The sequence below is a fragment of the Agelaius phoeniceus genome, chromosome 3 (assembly GCF_051311805.1).
Source record: "Agelaius phoeniceus isolate bAgePho1 chromosome 3, bAgePho1.hap1, whole genome shotgun sequence".
Lineage (NCBI taxonomy): Eukaryota > Metazoa > Chordata > Aves > Passeriformes > Icteridae > Agelaius > Agelaius phoeniceus.
Window position 1 is genome coordinate 94363276 of NC_135267.1, and position 19463 is coordinate 94382738.

Consider the following 19463-nt stretch of genomic DNA (forward strand, 5'->3'; position numbering starts at 1 on the left):
GCCTGATTGTGAGTGTGGAGGAGGCAGGCAAACTCTAATTAGTCTTCTGAACTGCAGGCAGAGTGTAAGGGTGGTTGTTTACAAATGAAAAGATAATTTCTAACTTGGATAAATGGGACATGAAATGGCTGTGACAGGCTGTAATAGCAGTGGAAACTCTGTTGTCACTTGCATTCAACACAAGGTTTAAAATGCATGAGGTGGGTGAATCAGAAAGTGGGGGGAACAGACTGATGGTTTCAGATGCATATTTTCATAATCTTCTCTAATACAAATATTTTTGTCATTTAATCTTGTATTTCCTTAGAGTAGGGATCTGTTTACAAAGCTCTTCCCAGAGAAAGGATATGGATAGAGAAGACTGCAAAAGAAAAGTTATCCTCTGGCTGAGTTTTCAGCTGTGCTTTTCTGGGGGGGCAGTTTTTTGGTGTGGCATTGGATATGATTCTTCTGGCCTTTTTTAGGGTTTTCCTTTTTTTTTTTTGGTTTTTTTTCAACCTGTCCAGGATTTCAGGATCTGTTTGTGGAAGGGGATGGGTTACCTACTAGGTTAATAGTGCAGTGTCAGTCTGGCACAGCAGCTTTCTCAGCTGACCTGAGGTTGCTTGTCACAGTGCTGTCCCTGTCAAATAATTGTACTCCAGAGATGTTGTCTAGATTGTACCTAAACTTTGGGAACTTGCAAAATCCTGGGCATGCATAGTTTCCTGCACTCCTGCAGGAAATTTTGTGAATTTTGCCACTTTCCCTGTCCACAGGAGATGTGGGGCAGCAGCAAGACAATAACTCAGTGTACAGGGATGTGAAGTGTCTGTGTTGGTAGAGCTCTCTGCAGTGCAGGCTTTCATAAAAAGGCAATAAATTCTGGTCTGCAGTCGTAGCTATGGGATTATGGAGGCATTTGTAGCTCTTAGGGGGGCATGTAACCATCCTCTCTCTCCTGGTTGGTTTGTTTGTTTGTTTTTCCTGCAGAGGACAGCCAGGATTATTTTGAAAATAAGCTGAACTCAGTCCTGCTCTGGGATTTCCATGACTGCCAGCTCGTGCAGTTCAGTGGGCTTTGTGTTACAGTCTGAGGTGATGCTCAGGGAGTTGCTGCCGGATGCAGAGAGGACTGCATTCCTCCCATTCACCTTCAAGTCTTTTTGTTTCTCTCTTTTTCCCTCCCAGTCATCCTCCAGAAGTTAACAGGACTCTGACGAGTCACTGAAGGGGAGAATCAAGTTCCCCAGCTCTTGCTGAGATAAGAGCTGGAGGTGCCTGGCTCTTGGTGTATGAGAGGACCTTTTGATTCCTGTCAATTGCTCTAGCTGGAAGGACTGAAAACTGTTTTGTTTCTGTTCTAGGTTAATGGAGACAGCAAGAGAAATGACCAGGGAGTCCTTACCTATCAAATGCCTTGAAGCAGTTATCCTGGGGATGTATCCTTTCACGTGCCTGTGCCTTTTTGCACTGCAGCTCTGTTGAATACATTGCCCCTCACAGATGGTGTTTGAGAGGGCTGCAGCCAAAGGTGAGTGCCAGCAGCTTGGGGAGCTGCCCTGGTATTCATCACTGAGCTGCTGAGTTGCCTGAGATTGTAGGTGGGAGTTGTTGTTGTTGTAAATTGGCCATGCAGACTTTGCCTCCTGCCCTGGTAATCTGCATAATGTCAGGATCTGACCCAAAGTGCCCAAATAAGTCCCTTTCTGCACAATCCTTGTTTACTTTTTGTTAGCATTTCTCGGTTGTTGTTGGAGCTTGGTAACAGCTGAGGAGGTGGGTTCTGATCTGTGTTTGTCTGATGTTTAGCTTTTGTCTCTGAACCTGCAGCTGTGCTTTGTGCAGAAACATGTGTGTGTTGCAGTTAAACACTGGAGCTTCCCCTTGACATAATGCTGGCTTCCCACTCACTCTTCAGTCATTTAGACACTGATTGCTTCTCCACCCACTGGTGCTGTCACTGATAAATCAACCTGCACCATCCTCAAACACTGGAGGAGGGCAAGGCAGGGCTGCAGGAACAGGTTGCCAGACACATCTTGTCAGAAATGATCAAGTTTCACTTAAAACAAATCCCAACTAAAAATAAGCCCGGAAGCAAACCATCTCCTGGGGTGTCTCTGCAGTGTTTTGCTGGCTGCTGCTGCCCCCTCCTGTGGGACAGGGAGCTGGCAGAGCCTGGCAGGTCGTGCCTGTGAGAATCCACGGCTGCTGGGGGTGGGAAGGGGATGGGCTGAGCAATGTGTGCCAGGGATAGGCCTCGATTGCAGTCTGAGAGGTGGCTCTGGCTGACAGGGTTTCCCCTGGGAATGCTGACAGGCTCTGCATGAGCTGGAGGGATTTGGGTCCTAGGGGCTTGATGTCAACAAGAAACTCAAACCCCCTTCAAAGCCCTTACAGAAGGAGAAATCACAGAATTATAGAATATCCTGAGTTGGAAGGGACCCACAAAAACCATGGAGGTTCAGGCCCTGTGTTGTCCAAAAGCTTTTTGAACTCTGTCAGGCTGCCTGGTGCTGTGACCACTTCCCTGGGGAGCCTGTTCCAGTGCCCAGCCATCCTCTGGGTGAAGAACCCTTCCTTAATATCCAACCTAAACCTCCCCTGACACAGCTTCAGGCCATTCCCTTGGGCCCTGTCACTGGCACCACAGAGCAGAGATCAGTGCCTGCCCCTGCTCTTCCCCTCAGGAGGAAATTGTAGACTGCAGTGAGGTCTCCCCTCAGTCTCTTCCAAGCTGAGCAAGCCAGGTGACCTCAGCCACTCCTTGTATGGCTTCCCCTCAAGGACTATCTTCACTGCCCTCTTTGGGATGCTCTCTAATAGATTTATATCCTTTTTATGTTGTGGCACCCAGAACTGCCCCCAGCACTGGAGGTGAGGCTGCCCCAGAGCAGAGCAGAGTGGGACAATCCCCTCCCTTGCCTGGCTGGCAATGCTGTGCCTGATGCCCCCCAGGACATGGTTGGCCCTCCTGGCTGCCAGGGCACTGCTGACTCACGTTCCCTCTCTGTGGTGCTGTCCTCCAGCCTCTCATTCCCCAGTCTGTCCACACAACTGGGTGTGCCCTGTCCCAGATGCAGAATCTGGCACTTCCCTTGTTAAACTTCATTGGTGATCACCCAGCTTTCCAACTTGTCAAGGTCTGCAGGGCCTCTCTGCCCTTGAGGGAGTCAGCAGCTCTTCCCAATTTTGTGTCATCAGCAAACTTACTAAGCATACCTTTAAGTCTTGCATCCAAGTAATTTGTGGAGATGTTGACCTGGCCTTAAAAGGGAGCCCTGTGGAAGCCCACTAGTGAGTGGCTGCCAGCCTGGTGTGACCCCATTTGCTGTAAGCCTTGGTGTCTGACCTGTGAGCCTGTTGCTTACCCATTGAGTTCTGTATTTCTCTAGCTGTATGCTGGATATTTTGTCCAGGAGAATACTGGGAGTAACAGTATTGAAGCTTTCCTGAAGCCCCAAAATTTTATATTAACTGATTTCCCTTGAAGTGATGTCAGTGGATCTGTTATGTTTGCCCTTGTGGCAGGGTTGTGTCCCAAACTATTGGAATGGGGGAAATAATGCCCAGGTGGAGTTGATGCTGCTCTGCAGGGTCAGTGTGGCTTGCAATCTGTATTTCTAGCAGTGAACTGATTATTCCTCATATCACAGGAGCAAAGGGTGATTAGTGGCCTATGGATAAGCATGATAACCTGAAAGTGTTGTTGCTGTTTTTTTTACTTGCCTCAAACACCTGACTTGTGGGTTCAGTTTGGTGGTTTTGGGGTTGTTTTTTGGGTGTTTTTGAGAAGTGAAGGAAGAAAAATAGTTGAAAGCTTTGTTTTATACTATTTATTGTCATTTGAAGTTTCTTCAGAGTTAAGATGTGTATGAATTTTTCTGTATCTAGATGCTAATTTAAAAAAACCCAAACTTAGGGCAAACTTTTTTTTTTTTTTTTTTAATTAGAAGGTTTAGCCAAGGGAGTGTGTGGGACAGGCTTGTCTTTCTAGGACTTGTGCATCCAGTCTTGGAAGTCTGTCTGAGAGCAGGGACTGTCTGGTGGCTGGTGGTGCAGTAACAGAAGCATTTAGGTTTACAAGATTCACGCACTATAAACCCCAGGTATTTTGCTTGAGGAGTGGCTACACAAAGAGTGTAGCAGAGGTGAGTGGATGGGCCACCTGAATTTGTCTGGGAAGTGGCTGGTACAGAGCCTGTGCCAGTATGGAACCTCACAATGCTGTGATGCACGTGCAGCATGAGGGGTTTTGGGAGGCATCTTTGGCATGACATGTCACAGACATATTTTATGAAAGATCCTTTTGCTAGGATTTTTTCTCCTGAGAAGCTGAGAGGCCTCAGAAACGAAGCTTACCCTCTCCTGAGTTCCCAGGCCTCAGCTGAGCAGCCCTGTGTGTGTGTGAACCTCTGGTTCCATTCCATGTGTCTGGAAATAAGGTCCTGCTGTAATTTGTGTGCTGGCAGGCCCTGAGTGTTGCCTGGATACTGCAAAAGCTCAGCCCACTCCAGCGACCCTCGGTGTGAGCCTTCCTTCAAAGGCCGCCTGGCGCAGAGCGGCTTAGCGAGATGTCGCTTCAGTTGAGCTGCTCGCTGGCTTTTTTTAAAAATTGCCTTTTACTGTGTGACTTCTTATAAAATGCTTCTATAATCCCTCTTGGTGCAGAATTAAGTTTTGCATAATTGCCTATGCACTTGATCTTGGAACGTTTTTATAGGGCACTGAGGTACCCTGTCTGTACACACCAAGGAAGCAGCTGCTCTGAGATGACCAAAAGCTCAAGCAGATCTTCCAGTGTTATTTTGCAGCAGTCTGCACAGCTCTTTTTCTCTGTGTAGCTGTCTGAACTGGCTTCCTATCTCTGCTTACATGATCTGCTTGTCAGAGCCTAACCAGAAGCATTTCTTCTGCTGTCTTCCCCAGGGCATTGCTCAGTTCAGTTGTAAATCAGCTGAGTAATGGTGCGTTCAGCCCACTCTTTCTGAGCAAAGATCCAATTGATTTGAGCTCATGAAAGGGAATAGTAAACCAGAAAGTGCCAAGGGAATTTTATCTGCACTGCATTCACTTTATTAAAACGTGGAGAGCAAAATATCAGAGGGGGAGAGGGAAGCTGCACACTGCATCCCTCCTCGGGGAGTCTTGCAGAGCACATCCACATTGGCTGAGCATAAATCACAGAAATCACTCCCATTGCCTTCAGCATCCTTCTTCCAGTTCATGTGAGGTAACGCTTGGACCCACACAGGGTATTAGAGCCCCTGGCCAATAATATCATTAAACAAGGAAGAGAAAAAGTGTCTCAGGAGTGAGAAATTATTCAGTAGCTTCTGCAGTGTTCCTTCTGTGGATGCAATCCGTCGATGGTGTTTATCACCACTGGAGGCATGGGTCCATCCATCTCCTCCAGGCCAGCAGGTACATCCCTGGGCTGGAAGTGAGGGTTTTCAGTAAGGGAGAGAGTTTACTGCAGTCATTGCAGGATATTGATATCTGTTTAGTGCTCCTCTTTGCCTCCTGCATGCTTGTCTACAGCTTGACCCACTTGCTAACTGAAATATGGGAGAGGAAGATGGTGCTGAATGTCTACAGTCCCTGGGTGGCTGTGAAGAGCTAGGAGAGAGCTTTTAATTGCTTACATTGTCATGGTCTAATCTTTAGATAGTCCCACCTCTTACTGTAGCCAGGCACTGGAGAGTAGGTTTCTCAGACTAAGGGATGTCACCCTGGCAGTCCTGCTTTGGGAAGCTGAACCAGCTGCTTGAGCCTTGCCTACATGGACCCTGGAGATGCCAGGGGGAACTGTAGGCCCTCTGTAGACAACATCCAGCTGTGGGCTCAGTAGCACTCTGCCTCACTGTAAGCAATCCCAAGCCCATGGGAAATGCTATCTGACTCCAGCTGGAAACCTCTCTAAGTGTTTATTGCTGGTGGTTGGGGGCCCTCTCAGCAGTTGCTTGGAAAACCAACTCTTCTGGTTTTACTGAAGCCTTATTTATGGTTTTGAGATTTATTTTCCTCCTGCTCCACATGCTGCTCTGTGCTAGCAGCTTCAGCATTGCTAAGAACTAGAGCAGCTTCCTTGCTCCCCAGCCTGCTGCCATCCCTCCAGATCACTGCTGCTCAGTGGCACTTGCTCATGGCCCCAGCCCTTGGGAGTGGCTCAAGGGGGAAGCCAGACACCCTGTAGTTTTCTGTGCTCGTCTTGACCAGACTTCAGCTAAAACACCCTTGCTGGGCTCTTGAGGCATGAAGCACTGCCCCTTTTCAGGTATAGATTCCAGCACTTCTCTTGTTAAACCTTTTGTGGTTGGTGGTTGCCCATCTCTCCAATTTGTTGAGGTCTCTCTGCAGCACCTCTCTGCCCTTGAAGGAGTCAACAGCTCTTCTCAGTTTGGTGCCGTCCCCAAACTTCCTTTGAGTTCTGTGTCCATGTTATAATGAAGATGTTGAAGAGACCTGGGCTGAGGATGGAGCCCTGCTAAAGAACCCCTTTAGTGACTCGTCTCTGGGCTGATGTTACAATTCTCTAGGACTCTCTTGTGCCTGACCTGTGAGCTTCTTGTGCTTCAGTTTCTGCCCTGTTGCCTCTTGTCCTGTTGGTTGGCACCACTGAGAAGAGCCTGGCTCCATCATCTTGATTGTGAAGAAGACCCAGGATTAGGAGGCCGCTGAGCTTTGCTGCAGCTGCTTTTGCCCTCTCCTGCTCTGCTCTGCTTCTCTATTGTGACATGTAATTCACTCCCTGACTCTCCATGCTGCAGTCACAGTCCCAGCTCAGAAGTGTGATTACAGCTGCAGCATTGCTGTGTGCTTGCCTTTTGTTTGCCACAATACAGCTCTCCTTGGGCAGAGCAGAAAGGAAAGCTGTAATAATGATGCAGGGACAGAGGGGAAGATCTGACGTGCCTTTGCAGCCCATTTGCTGTGTATTTCATCTCGGGTGGGGACTCTCATTAACCAGTCCCTCAGCAGAAGCAACCAGTACCTAAAGGTTAATTTCCACAGCAGTTGTTGCTGGGTTGTTTGATGGTGGGTAATTTCTGCCCTCAAAAGATTCTTTTACTCCTACTAAGTATTTAATGAGATTAAATTGCAACTTCTCTGAGCCCTTGTGGCAGAAGTGTGTATGTGTGGCAGGTGGCCACCAAAGCTTTGTGTGGACTTAACAGAAAGGCACTTGGGGAGCAGAGTGAAAACCCTTTCATAATGAGGGGGAAAAATAGTGGTGATGTTTGAAAGCTTCCTAGGTGTTAATAAAAGGTAGTGCTTTTTCACTTACACAGAATGATAAATACAATGGGCTTTTGCAGGAATCGGTCTGTAGGACACAAATTATTGTAACATGACTTTGATGTACACAGGATGCACCTTTTAAGGCCTGAAGTAAGGTGACCTTTTAAATGAGGTGAGTGTGTGCTGAGTTTTCCAGTTGACATAATGTTGCTGGGCCCCATTCTACCCTTGCAGTGTATTTATAATCTTTAATTATAAATCATCTACTGATGGTGGGGTGAAGATATTTTTCTTGGAGAAGCTAGTCCTAAGGCAGCAGTGATCCAGTGAGACCATCTAAGGCAAATAGAGCTGTTTCTGTTCTGTGTAGGTGATGTTGGGGTGGGCTTTGATGCTGGAGGGGGTCTGTGTTTGGTGGCAGTGGGGCAGGAGGTGGGTGGCCTTGGCTGGGTGACAGATGTGTGTGGCAGGGAGGTCTGTGCTCTGCTGTGCATAGTCTCCAGACTCATGGTCATACAGCCAGTGAAGTGCAGCGTGAGCTGAGCCCACAGTGTTGTCTGTTCCTTTACCCTCTAACACGTTTTCTCCAGGCTGCTAAAGCTGATCACATCTAGCACTGAATACAGCTAAGCATGTTTGACATGGAACTGAAAAGCTTCCCTGTGGCTGTTCCAAAAGTTCTGAGTCAATGTGTTTTTCTTGCCTGTTTTTTGTTTGTTTGTTTGTGAAACTCCTTGCTCTTGACTTCAGATTCTGGGCAGTTCATGGATCTCTTATTAGTTGATTTCTGCATTTACCCAGAATCCAAAAGTTTGAATTTGTGAAATTCAACAAACATTGGGTGAAATATCCCCCTGAGAAAGTGGTTTAGAGAGAGATGAAAGCCACTGGATGCTTTTCATGCAACCCTATAGAACGAAGAGGTGAAATATGGGGTGCAGGCAGGGCTCAGCATCCAGGGAGTCACACTGGTGGTGAGGTGGTGGCGTGTCAAGCTGGGCAGAACCCAGAACAGAGTCCAAATTTTGTTTTACAGTCTTGATACAAAGGCTTTTTTGTGCTCTCAGTTTCCCAGCAGCTGTCTGGCAGCCGTGCTATGCAGGCAGGGGAGGAAGGCTGGTCACAATAACATCCCAGGATCTCTCAGCTGTGTGGTGGCTCTTGTTTCACTGCTGTTAAATACCTCCTTTTTGGGCATGAGGTATGGAGAAGAGGCGATGCTGGCAATGCCAAGAGCAGAATCCTGGACAAAGCAGGTTCCTGCAGCTTCAGTGGAACTGAGCCCACTCCTCCATCTGTCAGGATGCCCTGACACTATCCTGGCAGTGCTGCCCTTTGGGCTGGTGTGTTTTGTAGTGGCAGCACCATGACCAGCTGCCTCAAGGGATGGTTCCGAGGTTCCAGCAGGTGCCTCTGGCTGGAGTAAGCCCAGGCTGGAGCGTTTTGCTACAGCCTTTTCTGGTCATCCCTCCTCCATCCCCCAGGCGTGGGTGGGGGCCTCAGCTGTGGAGGGGAAGGGCACCTGCTGTCTCAGGGGCCAGGTGCCAGCACGTGGAGCCAGGCTGAGTTTCAGCTGTCCCAGGATTAGCAGCAGGGAGCTGCGTGCGACGTAGGTGCTGACGCAAAGCTGCCTGTGAGGGATTCTCAGGCTGTCCTCTCCCTGGCACGGGCCAGCAGCCTCCTTGGGAGGTGACCTGCACGTAGCTCCCCTCTGAGATCACACACTGCACTGGCACAGAGCTTGGTCCTGGCCTCTGCACGTGGGGCCTTTGAAATGGCCAGTCAGTGATTCCAGGGACAGGGTTTGCTTTTTAACAGCATTGTTTCTGACCATGCCTCTGTGCTTATCTAATTAGTTATTCATCTTGGACCTTTCCTTTGGTTCTTCTCAGCAATGTGTTACAAGGGTAACGTGCTGAAACACTCTGTATGAGGAGTGCACTGTCGAAGGCCAGTTTACAGGAGGAAAGGCAGACTGTCATATTAGCAAGGAATAAATCCAAATTTCTTGGTACTATTTGAAGACGTGAGAAAATGAGGCTCAGTAAGCTAAGTTGTATCAAACCCTCAAAAAAGGGAGGTAAACACTTTTCCTTTCGGAAGCGTGGGAGTTTGATGTATGTATCAAATGGGGAGCTTCCACAGATCTAGGGAGGGTGGTCTCTCTTTGGGTGTGCTAACCTGAACAGTGTTGTGGTTTTTATCTTTTCCCTAAGTGTGATTAAGAGTCATTTATTTTCCAAGCAGTGAAATGGGCTTTGGCAGCATTGGCTGTATCTGGGCACAGAGATGAATGTGAGATGAATGAATGAATTCTCACACAGTGAGAATAAGTTTGTGTTTACAGGAAGACCCTTTGCCCTGGCAGTTAGAAACCCCAAACCTGCTGAAGATGTCCCTCAGGTGTAACTGTAGCTGCTGCTCTCCCAGCACCGTTGTTGCCTTGATGCAGTGCACCCCAGCTACTTAACAAACGGGCAGCCCTCCGTGGAACGATTCCCCATCAGCTTTAAAACCCACTTCTCAGGGAACTATTTCCATCACGTGGTGCTTGGGATTTACTGCAACGGCCGCTACGGCTCGCTGGGCATGAGCAGGCGATCGGATCTGATGGACAAACCTCTCACGTACCGGACTCTGAGCGACCTCATCTTCGAATTCGAAGACTCCTATAAAAAGTACTTGCATTCAGTGAAAAAAGTGAAAATCGGGTTGTACGTGCCGCACGAGCCGCACAGCTTCCAGCCCATCGAGTGGAAACAGCTGGTCCTCAACGTCTCCAAGATGATGCGCACAGACGTCAGGAAGGAGCTGGAGAAGTTTGCCAGGGATATGAGGATGAAGGTAGGTCCGTGCACCTGGGTGTTGGGCTCAGGAGGCAGCTGTGCCTTGTCCCATCCTGCATCCTTGTCCCCCTGTCCCTTGCTGTGTGTCAGCCTGAGATCATGCAGGTATCAGGTGTGCTGAGGGGGTGCTTGCATCTCTCTTTTTTGTGTGCTTTCAAGCCCTTACAGCTATTTAGTTGAAGGATCTCCCCTTTAGCCTGGGAAACACTCAAACCCATACTTGTCCCTGGCTATTAGGTAACTGTTGTCCAGTTTGCTTTCCTCAATGACTCCAGAAGAAGGTGATTGGGAAGTATCAGTATGGCTGGGACTGGAACTGCTGGGAAGAGTGGCCCGGTTGCAAGTAGGGGAGGGTCTGTGTTTTCCACCTGAGCTGCAGGAGGTGCCGTGGGACATCTGTGTCAGTGGTTGCCTCTTATAAATGGTGTTCAATGTGTGTTGAATTGGGGCTGGGTTCTTTTACCTATAACACTTGCAGGACATGCCAGGGGGCTGATGTCTACTACTCTCAGCTATATCACAGAGTAGGTTATGTGGGACAGGCGAGTAAAGCGACTCCCTGACAGACTTCCCTGCTGGCTGGTTGGACTGAAGAGCTCATTGGGAAACAACGGGGAGACAAGGCAGGCTGCCAGGGGCCTGCAGGGTTTGGCTGCCCTTGGGCATGAGGGGTGTCCCTGACCGTGCCTCTGAGCCTGGCATGGGCCAGGAGCTCTTTGTGGTCGTGGTGGAAGCAGATTTGGTGCCTGTCCAGCTGGCTGCCAGCAGCAAGAGCAGAGCAGGTGTGTTGCTAAGTATGGCTCTGGCTCTTGTGCAGAGCTATGTGGCATGGTGTCCAAGTTATTCTGGGTTCTCTCCCCTTCCCTGCTAAAGGACGGCTCCTACGTGGCAGCCACGTGCCTTTTTGGCTGAGGCACCTGCCCCGTGCCCTGACCTTGGGTGAGCCCTGCCAGTGGCATCGATGTTCTGCTGTCATCTCTCCTGTCCTGCCAAGGAGTTTTGAGGGCCACCTTGTACCATGCTTAAGCATATGGGCTTGATTACTGATGTGACCTCAAAACTCCTTACCCAAATGTAAGTTTGGGTTTTTTGTCCTTCTCTATTCATGTGCTTTTAATACTGTCCAGAGAGCAAACAGGCTTGAGTTGAAGAAGTCTACATGGGTGGGTGACTGACTGAATTTTCTACTTGCTTTTGATAGAGGGCCCAGCTCTCTGTGTGCACTGAGCTGTGACACTGGGTCTGTCCTGGTGAGTGCCTCAAGGGCCAGGACCACAGCCCTGAACCCTTGAGGCTGAAGGCCCTCCATCTGATCTTACCCTCGAGTTACTACAGAATTCAGAGGGCTTCCATTGTGAGTGGGCTGGGTTTGGAGGATCAGGTCTTTAAATCTGTCCAGAGTGTGAGTGTAATGCTGATGGCCCTCTGATGTTGGAGGGCCTGGAGGATGGGGGCAAGTTGGAGACCTCCTGAAAAGCCTCACTGTCAGAGTTCAGCTGCCAGCCTGAGATGGTCACCTCTGTTCGCTGAGAGAAAAGCTGAGAGGGTGATTGGCTGCCTGAGTTTCTTTCAGCTGAGGCTCAAAGCCATTTTTCTTATCTCTTGCCGTTGCCAGCTCTGAAGAAAGCCATGGATGAGACAGTATTCAGCTGGGAACTGAACTGGTGACACCAACTAATTCTTGCAGGGGGCCCCTGAACAGCTATCACATGATAACAGCTTTGAGTTCCTCTTAACCTGGGCAGGGTTTGAATAAGCCCCAAGGGACTGAAGGCTCTTTGTGTGTCATCCCTGCTACTGTATGAGGCCCTTTATTTTAAATTTTTATTTGCAGTGAATCATTGCCTTTATTGAAGGCCACTTCCTTCCCTCCCCCATCTCTCACAGATTCTGAAGCCCTCAAGTGCCCATTCTCCGATGAAGGAGAGGCCCCGGGGTAAGTCGCTGTCGCCGCGCCGGAGGCAGGGCAGCCCTCAGAGACGGGCCTGCAGGAGGGACAAATCGTGAGTATCCCTGCCACCATCCCTGCTGGGCACAGGGGAGGCTGCTGCTGTTACTTTGCTGTACACAACTTCTGTGCTCACTGACACATACAGGAAAACTGCACCAGGTGCCTTTGGTAGCAGAGGGGCTCCAGAAGCTGCTGGCACTGCTGATGTCCTGGCATTGCTTCCAGTGCTTCCTGCTGCCTGATGGCCCCTTTGTGCTGGGTCCTTGCACTGTGCAGCTTACAGAGACAGGGGAAGTGTAAACTTGTCTTTCCAAAGTGACAACATCACTTGAATTGAATTCTTTGATTTTAATCAGCCTAAAAAAACCCCAGGCTGCTTTCCATGTGTGTCGTAGCCAGGAGTTGTTCTTCAGCTGTGTGGGGAAGGATGGATGCAATACCTCTAAATGGATAAAACTGTGCTTCCAGATCCACAGGCCTTTTACAGCCATTGGCAATTCAGACTCCCCTACCTTAGATGTGGAAGAGCTGAGTTCTAGCTGTAGTGCTCCATGCCAGGAAGCTGACAACTGTGAAAGCCTATACGTAACCCAGATTAGTCACATATTTATGATCATTGCTTTTTAAATAGGCTCCCAGACTACTGTCTCAGCACTTATTTATTTATTTTAAAGCACCTAACAAAGACATTAGACTAACCTTCTAAAGATAACTTCAAGATACGTTAGCAGCAGATGATTTCACAGCAGGCTTTTATTTTTACATGCTCATTCGCACGCAATCCACGATGCTGTACTTTGGGCTTCGTCACTGAGAGCTCCTTGTTTAGTGCATAGATAATTATATTTGTGATGGGCTCAGCTGCTTCAGGCTTCTTCACCTCCTAGATTCTCTTGGGGAACAGTTTCATTTTTGAGTTTCTGATAGTGCTTCTGAGTTGCTGGAGTGGATCAAGTATTTCTGGAGAGGAATGAGTGTCACTGGGCTTGGAGACTCTCCAGTTGAGGTGGTTTCCTGAAAAAGCTGCTGGGCATGTGGCTGCTCTGCAGTGACTGATCTCTCCTTGGCAGCTTTGCTTTTCCAGGACAGAAAGACAGGGAGGGTACAGGTGGCCTTGCAGTGGCTTCAGCACCTGTTACCTGCTCAGTGGTTTTGTTCTGTTGCTCTGTATCAAGAGCAAATGATACGTAACTCTAAAATAAACCCTGGGTCACCCTGACAGAAGATGCAGGACCCAGACACAGTGTGATGAGCTGTGAGCCCTGAAGGGGGAATGGCATCCCCAGGTCAGGGATGAGCTGAATCACACATCCCAGCATGTGCAGCAGTTGATGTAAGGCGAGAAATACAAGAGGAGAAATGGGGTATTCTCTTCTCCATATTGGTGGATCTCTGAGAACCTGTTGGAGTGAGAGGCCTTTGTGTTACACACAGAATAGGAAAGAGTCAGGTTTGCTGGGCTTTAGGCTGGAATCCAAGCTAAAGAATGGCTGTGCTTATCAACACTGTTTTGTTTCTTTGTGGATCTCTTACTCACATGCTGTAATTACAGCTTTCTTGAGCTTGCTGGGGAGGGGGAGAGAAGCCTTTTGCTCCAGTGTGAGCTGGCAGGGCAGAATAACACATTCATTTGAAAGGCTTCACCTGCTGATGACAAGCTGTTATTACAGCTTGGGTTTTTTCAACAGTAAAATTATATGGGCCTGCTGGGAGAAATCTCCCACTGAAGGATATGGAGTGTAAACTAGAGTATCTTGGCTGGATTGTTTCTGAAGGACAAAGGCTGAAACTGTGCTTAAGGATGGAAGAGGATTTCATAGCCACAGATGTTTAACTTCTCATCCTTGCCCCTTCAGCTTTGTTAGGGAAATGTTGGTGGTGGCTGCCAGCAAGCCCAGGATAGCCTTTCAGCCTGGAAATGCAGCTGCAAGGCAGGTGGGGCACATTGCAGGGCAGGTGGCAGTGCAGTACCCAGTGCATGCCTGCTAGGAGGCTGGTGTGTAGGCAAATTGCAGCTCATTAACTGAGCTGTGCAGCAGTCCCCGTGCTCTCAGCCCACAGCTGGTGTGATCCTGCATGAATACAGAGCATACAGATAGGGCAGTGCCAATCCCTCTGGTGAGTCTGAAGCTTTACTGTGTCCACTTGCCCATCCTCTGAAGTCCCAAAGCAGAAGGGTGCAGTAAATTGCATTCCTGTGCTGGAACAGGCAGTGAAGTGTTTCATCCTCACTAGGAGCTCCTGGAGCTGGAGGAGTTTGGGAGAGTTGCTGTGAGTTTGGAAGGGAGGGTCATGCAGTAGTCTGGAGAATCTCTGCTCCTAAATGTCAGCTCACCAGATCTATTTCCTTTCAATTTCATGTTGAGCCTTAACATGCATGCTCTGTGACTGGCTGGCAACACTGGCCTTGTGTGCTTCCAGCCCGGTGTAGCTGCTGAAAGGGAAGTTCTGCTAGTCTGTTTTATCAGGGTGGGCAAGGGGGCAGGATTACATTAGGATGTGTCAAATCAGGCAGCTCCAGTGCAGACAGCTCATGAATGCTGTGTGCCCAGCAGCTGGGCACAGCTTGCTCACCTGCTCGTGGTCAGGGTGCTTTGGACAGGAGGTGTGATCTGATGGACCTGTAAAGCAGAGGCCCCCGGCCTCAGAGGGCATGTCTGGCATAAAGTCATTTGGCACCGAGGAGAATGGGGTCTGTGGTGCCTCTGGTCCAAGTCTTGTCTTTTCCTGAAACTTATGGAGGACAGTCTGTTTGTAGCTAAAAGCTACAGACAGTTGTGGATGGGTGGAAATGGGCATGTCACCATGGGTGTACAGTGACTCCCCATCCCTCCTGGATAATCAGAGAAGGTACTACCATCCAGGCATGCTTTAATTAAAACCATATTGTGACCCTAATTAAAGGGAGGGAGGAAAAGGTGTGAAGAGAATCCCTAAATTGGAGAGAAGGGGGGAAGGAAGGACACTGGAAGTCTCATACAGTGCATCTCTTGCTGGTCTCTGACTCCTACACAAGCTCTGAGGGATGCAGCTTGTAGCTTGTTTACTGGTTAGTCAAATCCCATCTGCTCTGAAGGAATAATGAGGAAAAATGCAAACTATCTTACAGTGATTTCTTTTAAGTGTGATCCCTTCCTGCAAATGAGAGAGACTAGTGAAGACTTCTCTTTTGTGAATGACTTAAATTGAGACAAACACAAGGCATGGTGCAGGGCAGTACTGCAGTGAGGATGGTGAGGTTATTATGAGAGGTGCTTAGATAAATGTCAAAGCAACAGCCACTAGGCAGAAGAGCATTAGATGCCTCAAATGCTGTGCAGATTCTCAGCAGGGATTTGGTGTTAACTCTTAAAAAGAAAAAAAAATTCCTTGTTGAATTGAGCAATTAAAAAATATTTCAGAGGCTGTGTTGCACACACGCATGTGTGAGCTATACACTCTCAGTTTTTGGGGCTGCAGCAGTACAGCTCTTCCCTGTGTGTGCCCCAGCAGTGTGCCACAGGCAGGGCTGGGCTTTCCCTGTTTTCCAGCCTCCTGTGGCACTGCTGCCTGCCCTGAGCTGCTCCAGTGGGAATGGGCTGGCAGCCTGCAGCAGGGAGATAAGGGCCAGCCTGGCTGTGCAAACTCAGGGGTCACATCTGCTGCAGAGAGGGCAAAGAGGAAGCATACAGAGCTGGAAAGCAGGGCTGAGGAGCTGAAAGCACTGGAGCCATGATCAGCCTCCCATTGTACTGCTGGGGCTTTAGCTGTGTTTCTGCAGGGAAGCAGACGTGCTGTGGAGTACTGGAGAAATGTGTGCTTTAAACAATGTCTGTCTTCAGAAAAGCAAACACATGGCTTAGTGTGAAAGCAGCCAAGAGCCTGCAGTAAATTCTCAGATTAGACACTTCTAGACTATAAATCAGCTGGATAGTTTTGGTTTGACAACTTTGTTGCAGGAGCTTTTCCATTGCTTGCTAAAGAGAGACTGATAGCTCAAGGTTTCCTTTGGTTCAGGCTGTTGGAATACTTAAATGGCCTAACAGCATCCATGTGTGATTGCTCAGGTGAGTGGTATCAGAATGCTGAATGCCAGGAGGCTGGAGGGAGTCCACCCTGTGTTTTCTGTTTGGTGGGCTCCAGCCCTTAACACAGACCCAGCCAGGAGGAGGGGGCAGGCTGGGGGACAGCCAACACACAGTGTGCCCATGTGAGAGGCCCTGCCTGTTTGCTCTCAGCTGTTTTTGCTTTGCTCTAAAAACTGGAGTCCTGCTCCGAGGTGGATGACAGGTGGGGTGTGTCTAGTCTTAGCTACTCATTCAGGGCCTCTCTCAAATCAGGAGGAGGGGGTGCTTCAGGCTCACATCCTAAATCCCAGGCGCAGCTTGTCAGAGGCAATATGCAGATAGCTCTATCACAGTAGCTCCTGTAGCAGATTTACCAGGATTGTGTTTAAGATGACATTAGCTCCATCCACTCTCCTGTGAGGCAGGCTTTTCCCTGTGTGGCTGCTGAGCTCTCCACGCCTGCACGGCCGTGCGGGATCGCTGGTCAGCAGCGCCCTCTTCCCTCCCCTGTGCGCAGGCCGGCGGTGCTGGACAAGAAAGGAGACCTGGCTGCACTCAACGAGGTGGGCTACCAGCTCCGCATCTGACACGGCCGTGCCACGGGCTCCAGAGGGCTTCCCGCTGCTGCCGCTGCACTTTACCTGCACCCCCTTGGAAGGAAAAAGGAATGGGACTGGTTTTTAATTTATGTACTCTATAAATAAAAGTTTGACCTAGAAAATAGGGGGTAATTGTTTTTGGTGGCGGTATTTATTTCAATTTATAGAAAAGGCATCAGTGAAGAGAACCTAAAATTAGATTTGCCAGGATATGAGATTTTTTTTCTCTCCCATCATGTAGCAGGTGACTTCAGTGGTGTGAGTTTCTTCAAATATAATTTCCCTGTACAAGTGTTAATTGAACTTGGCCTTGTGCTGGGTGGTTGCATTGGAGTAACTAACAAATCATATTCTTAGTATTAAGATGTGCTGGGGTGCAGTGCAATTAAAAAAATCATATTCACTATTAATCTTTAATTCAGCAATAAAAGCAAGCAGTGAAGAAGTTTTTAAAGTATCAGTATTACCTCACTAGACTTAATAGATATGCAAAACTGTCAGTATTATTGTTTTCTAACCGATTTGTACTGTTTCCCAGCATTACTGGGAGTATTAAAACAGCACTGGATGTTTTACTGCCACCTCTATTATTATTTTCTGCGTGTTGCCGAAAGATGTTAAGTAATAGTAATATGCAACTGTATTCTTAACACTGACGTCTTGTTAGGCAAGATACAAGGGTTGAGGTTTTTTAAATGATGATAATTGATGAATAATGAATTTTTAAACTTTCATAATTTTTTTTATACTTTTGTCACAAGCTTATAGTCTTTCTGAACTACACCGCTGAAGCACAAAACATAAAGATTGCTGTTTTGTAGAGACAAGTCAGCTTTTTTCTCATATATGTAGTACCTGGAATAATGGAAAAACTGTGGGAATCGCTAACCTATGTGCTTTTCTCTCCACATTTATGTGCAAATTTGAACCTTGTCTTTGAAAGGCTGAGCAGTCTCTGATGGTGATGCCTTGACACCTTGTATTAAATCAGGCATGGCAGGCTGAAATCAAACCTCCTGCCATGCTGTGCAGGGAGTTTTCCTGCACATGTTGTAGTAATAACTGCTTAGTCAGACTTGAATAAGGAAGTATGGCTGAAATAGATGAAAATCAAGCTTGTCTGCTTCCTCCCTGCTCAGTTGTTTTGTTGTAAGACTTGGCTAAGGACCTGTGATGGACAGCAGTGTTCTCATGTGATGCGGTAAGACTCGCTGGGGTCCACCATTCGACTTAGTGAAGTTCTCTGGAAGCATTTGAGTGCTGCATTCCTGGAAATGTTTCAATAGGTGCCTAAATATAAACTGGATTATTGTACATGTCCAGCCTCTACCCTTTGTGCTGTGCTCATAGATGCTGCCATGCGCCTGGTGTACCTCCCCTCCTGAGCACTTAACTTTTTTGGGATCTCGATGAAGATGGATGCTGTTACAGACTGACAGTAATGCTTATTCAAATGGAATGATGGAAGCTCCTAGGACACTTCCATCAGCCAGAAAATGAATGAATATAGAAGGAAAGAATTGCTTGTTCACAGACCTCATTGCTCAAAAAACTGAATTTCACCTGCCTAGGACAGGAAGAAAAAGCCAAGACCCAGCAACCTTCTACAGCCAATGAAAGGCTTTCTACTGATTAAGAGTTCAAAAGCTCTAGAAAGAGAACTTTTCAAAAGTGTGACACCTCTTTATCCAAGTTTACCATATCAATATCAGGAAGGCCTTTCCCATCCCTCTTTCTCTAAACTTTTCCACTCCTGTGTTCACAGTAAGGATTTTTTTAGTTAAGGAGTGAAGCTGAAGAGAGGGAAATACTCTTTTGGTAGAAATTCTTGTGTAATTTGACATCAGCTGCAGAGTTTTGGTTTCAAACTTTGTGCTGCCCAGTGTCTTGTGACCTAAATAATTTTTAATGACTTCTCATGGATAAAACGGTGTGGAAAAACTTTTGATCAGCTGTATCCTATAGCACAATGTTATCTGATATGTTGCAACTTTTTTCTATGAAACCATGGTTTACTTCAGCTCAAATAATCGTTGTATATAGTTTCTACCCTTGTCCAGCACACTTTATTTTCTCCTAACTGATACTGAAGCTTTTTAATGCTGTAGAGGTGTGTTGACAAATTGCTTTTGGTCCTTGTTTAAAGTTCTGCTGAAGTATTCTCTTGAAACTTGCTTATGATGGCATTTGTCTTAAGTGTGGTTCAAGTGACAGCAAAGTGGTCAAATAGTATAGAAAAACATGCATGACTTTTTGGGCTTTTTCTCATCACTTGTATATGCACAGCATGAAACTTCAATAAAAGTATCATGGTAGTCTTTTTTTTATGCCTTATGGTGTTTTTTTGTTTTTGCTCTTAACAAGGGTTGCTACAACTGAACAATGTTTTTAGCTGTAATGTGGATGTACCCAGAAATTTGTTGCCTCTATCTAAGGATGCTGGCGTCTATGAGGTTACTCAAATGCTTGAAAGCAGACAGCATCCAGGATCAAACAGGTTCTCATCCTCAGCATCAACCTGACTGTTAACAGGCAGAAGAAAGATCTTCAGTTACAACTACCTATGACTATGACAAAAGTAGCCCCTTCCAAATTCTCAGCAATGTAAGCTGAATGTTTTGGCAGGTGCTCATATTTTGTAATGGACTGAGGAGCTTCTTTAATTGCAGTTGTCTGCAGTCAGGGAAAGGCAACACAGATGAAAATTCCACAAGTGCTCCTGTGAGACAAATGTGTCTAAATGGGTGCAGGTTTTCCAGCACTACACTGAAAGACAATTCTTACTTCAAAGTTGGTT

At 47.6% G+C, this 19463-nt stretch overlaps 1 protein-coding gene across 1 annotated transcript in view; it reads left to right on the top strand.

Annotated features, from left to right (window-relative positions):
• Positions 1–18993, top strand: part of VASH2 (vasohibin 2) — a 34190-nt gene extending 15197 nt beyond the window's left edge. The window contains exons 4-7 of the mRNA XM_054629772.2: positions 1347–1421; positions 9687–10068; positions 11958–12073; positions 16585–18993. Coding sequence (XP_054485747.2) covers positions 1347–1421; positions 9687–10068; positions 11958–12073; positions 16585–16654 — 643 coding nt within the window. The 3' untranslated portion in view covers positions 16655–18993. The remainder of the gene's footprint in view (positions 1–1346; positions 1422–9686; positions 10069–11957; positions 12074–16584) is intronic.
• The last annotated feature ends 470 nt before the right edge of the window (positions 18994–19463 follow it).